The 4,450-nt window shown below is 49.8% G+C and overlaps 1 protein-coding gene across 3 annotated transcripts in view; it reads left to right on the forward strand.

Annotated features, from left to right (window-relative positions):
* The window catches only part of Smg6 (SMG6 nonsense mediated mRNA decay factor), a 241,400-nt gene that overhangs the window by 236,414 nt on the left and 536 nt on the right, over nt 1-4,450 (forward strand). For 2 of the 3 annotated variants that reach the window (XM_031354656.1, XM_031354655.1), the window contains exons 18-19: nt 254-335; nt 3,378-3,594. In XM_031354656.1, the coding sequence (XP_031210516.1) occupies nt 254-335; nt 3,378-3,508 (213 nt within the window). In that variant the 3' untranslated portion in view covers nt 3,509-3,594. Of the gene's footprint in view, nt 1-253; nt 336-3,377 lie in introns of all 3 variants that reach the window. The other variant, XM_031354654.1, reaches the window with a different exon arrangement.

Below are 4,450 nucleotides of genomic sequence, written 5' to 3' on the forward strand. Positions count from 1 at the left end.
TTTTAAAAAAAAGGTGTTCCCAAAAGGAAGGTATAAAAGAAGTCCTTTGAACCTGAGCAACTGAGGGGTGGTCACCATCAAGGCCTACCTAGGAGGGGAGAGTTCCTTGCTCTCTGAATCACTGAAGACAAACTCAGCCAAGCAGAGCCAGAGCATGTCTGATAAAACTCCAGGACATAGCCCTGGAAGTACCTGTGCCTCTGCATGGCGCCCCCTCCTGCCCAGTGGTGCTTTTCACACTGTCTTCCTCCAGGGTAACAACGACGACCTGATCCTCTCCTGCTGCCTGCACTACTGCAAAGACAAGGCTAAGGACTACATGCCCACCAGCAAAGGTACAGCCCTCTGCCCTACTTTCCCCTCCTCATCCACAGTCCCTAAGAAGAGTCTGCTGTGTAGCCTGAGAAGTCCACACAGGCCTATACAAGCCTGAGACCATCTTGTTCACCTTCCAGAGGTTAGACCTCCTATCATAGCTTCCTTGTCCCTAAAGAATGTTATGTGATCTGGAGCCAACTAGGATGAGCCTCTCTAGCCCAGGCACCCTTCTCTAGGCTGTAAGCTTCCCACTCAGTCTGCATCTATTTCCTTTCTTGGGTGAGTTCCTTCTGACAGCAAGAATGTCTTTATGATTCAGTATAGCTTGTTCAGGCCATGGTCTCCTGCGTCCAGCCTTCTGCAGCCCTGAGCAGTACTTTTTTCCTTTGACCACATTCACCTCCCTACCCATTTCAGGGTTTTTTTGTTTTTTGGGTTTTTTTTGGGGGGGGGGGGTTCGAGACAGGGTTTCTCTGTACAGCCCTGGCTGTCCTGGAACTCACTCTGTAGACCAAGCTGGCCTCAAACTCAGAAATCTGCCTGCCTCTGCCTCCCAAGTGCTGGGATTAAAGGCGTGCACCACCACTGCCCAGCTCAGGTTATTTCTTGAATGCTAACCTGCATCAAGCTTTAGTGGAGGTTCTCCCCAGTCAAGAATAGGCCTTTCTGTTCTCTATTACAGTGAGCTGTAGCATTTTACAGGCTTTCTGGAGCTGAAGGTAGGAGTTGAAAGACTGCGCTTGTAGCTGGGTTTTAAAATGTTTTGGTGGGCAGAATCCCACTTCTGGGTCACCCTAAAACTCTCAAGTGCCTGACCACCTCAGCCCTAAATGTCCTGTACACAGGACGACAGTGACGTGTGGGAGACTTTGCTGCTGATTCCCAAGACTGTGACATTTCTTTTTGTGGAAAGGAGTCCTACCCCTTCCTAGCTCCCAAGTCATGTGCTGAGCTAGTAATATCAGTAGGTCTCTGTTGACCTATGTAGCCTCATGATTTTCTTTGTGTGACCCTCTATCCCCCTGTATCGGTGCCCTTGGTCTTGGCTTGCTGCCTCACCCAGGAGTTCTGTGTTTGTTCCATTGCTTAGTCCAGCCCTCACTTGTGCTTGTATTTCTATACCAGGAGCTAGTCAGGAGTCCAGCACATGTACTCTCCCTGAGGACCAGACCTAGAATGTTCAACTGACAAATTAGAATCCTGGCTGAGCCAAAAAGAGAAGCTCGAGCCCTGCCCTAAAGCAGCTTCTAAGAGAGAATCAAGGTTGCAAAGGTCCCGTGGAGAAGTGTGGTTCCAGGAATCCTTAGCCACCAAAGTCTTGTTCTTAGCCTAGATGCATTTGAACTTGTCCCACCACCCCCAGAATTACTCCCAAACAGAATCCCACTGCCATCATGGGGACCGCCCCTATCAAAATTACATCAGCAACGGCTGGTGTAATCAAACCCCATTTGTCAGTGTGAATTCTTAGCAGATTAACTTGTCAGATTCACAGAGAAACCGTCACCAAATGTTTATGTGTAAACGATGTTGAATTTTAAAATCATGTGGATTATGGCGGATGGGGCCTGACAAGATGACAGTCTCTGGTTTCTAACAAAGTGAAGTTACCAGTGTCAAAACAGAGGATGTTTATTGTTAAAAATGTCTCAAAGTATCCACAGAAACCCCTGCAGACCCCTGCCAGCAATGCTGGGCCTTTGTTGGCTGACCTAAGGCCTAGGACTCTTCTGGTCTGAAGCCCAGAGCAAGAATGGTGGGATTGCAGACAGACTCAGACAACAGCTGGGAACCCCATGTAGCACCCCACACCACTACCCTACCATACACTCACATTCCAGGCCCAGGCAACAGAAGGGTCCTAGACCTCCCTTAATCATGAGCCATGTTCTTTACAGCCCTGTCCATCGTCGTCTTTGCCCTTTCCTCATCACCATCAGCCCCCTGAGCCTCTCCCTCTTCATCCCCAGATTCCTCCCTAGGCTAAAAGCCAATTCTCAGCCTCCCTGCCTGGAGCTGGCAAGCCCAGCACTACTCAGGTCAGACATGGATGTTTGCAATCCCCTAGCCCGCCAACCCTAGCAGTCCCCAAACACCACAGGACATTTCCTGTGCCTTTGCTTTCTGCCAGACCTCCACTAGGAAATACCAGGGCAGGGCTGAGGGGTAGACCTGCCACCCAAGCAGGCATGCCCAGGGCCTAGAGTGTCACTTGAGTGATTCCTGGGCCCCATTTTAAGTTTTCTCCTGTACATTAGTCAGACACAGGAAAAGTCTGCTGTAAAAATTATCTAAAAATATGAAGGCAATCTGTACTGGTACAGAAAAATGTTTTAAGTATATAAAAAATGAGTAAAGAAGGTAGGGCTAGTATGATCTCAGTGTTACAGGAGGAATCTAGCATATGTATGTGAGTGTATTTACAAAAGTGCATGAGGAAATCAAGAAGGCACAGAGCTACATGGAGCATGAGACAGCTAGAGGACAATCCTCTCTGCTACTCTTTACCCTGTGTACTGATAGATAGATGTTCACAGATCACTTTTTTAATCGATCCTTTGACCATAGCCACAAGGCCCCTTTATCAAGCCTCTCCTAAGAATGCCCAGAGCTAATCCTTTCCCACATTTGTAAGCTCTGTCCTACTTTCTAGTCACCTTTGGTTTTTTGTTTTTTTTTAACCTTTGGATACATAAAACATTAATGCATACAACCCAGCTTTAGAAGGAGGGACTTTGTTGGAGTGGGGGTGAGGGCAGTTAATAGGAATCCAGGGCCAGAGGTATAGTTAGAATTCTGCTTCCTATTAGTTCTGAGTCTTTGGAAGACAGGTCTGCAGATGCCAACAGTTTGAGTATTCTCAGGCACACAAGAGTCCCATGTGAGAAGGAGTTCATAGCCCCAGCACAGTTCCTACCTAGCTTGGCCCTTTAAGCATCAGGGGAGTGGTATTCTGAGCCTGGAAAGAACTTGCCTCCAGGACTACATTCTCCCAAGACAGGAGATGGTATTTGACACTTCTATCCTCAGTAGAGCCCATCTGATTTCTGTGTCAACAGAGGAGCCGATCCGCCTGCTACGGGAGGTGGTGTTGCTGACTGATGATCGGAACCTTCGTGTAAAGGCACTGACAAGAAATGTGCCTGTGAGGGACATCCCAGCCTTCCTTACGTGGGCCCAGGTGGGCTGAGGGGGCCACACTGGGGCCTACCCCCATGGAACCATTCCTGAGAGGCCACCAGGCGCCCAGTGTAACACGGAAGATGTCCACGTGCCTGAGCTACCAATCCACCCAGACAATAAACCATCCTCTTCCAACCTCACGCCGTGGCCGTGCTGTGGGGGAGCCGCTCCTCACAGAGCCCTCCCAAGGGTCAGGCGGAAGCTGCTAGGACCCTCCTGGGCTGCCACGATTTAGCAGGGAGGTGACTGGCTACAATGACAACAGGTGGACAAGCCGAATAGGCCACCAAGCTCCCATCCTTTCTCCCTCTGTCTAGTTCCAGGGCTAGAGGGAGGCCTACTCACCCCAAGGACCCAGCCACTCTGTAGTGGCAAGGGGCAAAGATTTTAGAGTTTCTATCAGATGCGAGGGGACTGACTGATTGACCCCTCAGTCTGCACAATCTCTGTCCGGAATGTCTGAGAGGCTGGGGCTGTCAGGACGGGTGCCCAGGTATGTCTATCTCCCTGAGACCTAGATGCCCTAGGGACTCACACTGAGTTCTGTCTGTAACAGCAACCCTAGCCCTAGCCCTTCAACACACATGCAGATGCACACACACGCACGCACGCACGCAGCACATATGTTTCTCTTCCTGTCCACATCTTGCACTTTGCCCTTGCTTTCCTTTGGGCCTAGAGGGAAGGGACATCTGGTCTTAGGCCCATGCCTCCTGAGTGGCCTTCCACCAGCACATGCTCCCCTCCTTGGCCTTCCTTTCACTGGAGGAAATTCACTGAGGAAATTTCCCCATTTCCTCAGACTCTTCCTGTTCCTTCTTTGCCTGCCTTTTCTAGTTGGCCCCTTTCATCACCCCAAAGCCCCTAAACTTCCTCACCTCAGTTCCTTGTGGGACTTCTCATTCTGAATCTTACCACTACCACCTGTGACAGGAACCAAATAAAGCTT

This window comes from Mastomys coucha, unplaced genomic scaffold, assembly GCF_008632895.1.
Source record: "Mastomys coucha isolate ucsf_1 unplaced genomic scaffold, UCSF_Mcou_1 pScaffold5, whole genome shotgun sequence".
Classification (NCBI taxonomy): domain Eukaryota; kingdom Metazoa; phylum Chordata; class Mammalia; order Rodentia; family Muridae; genus Mastomys; species Mastomys coucha.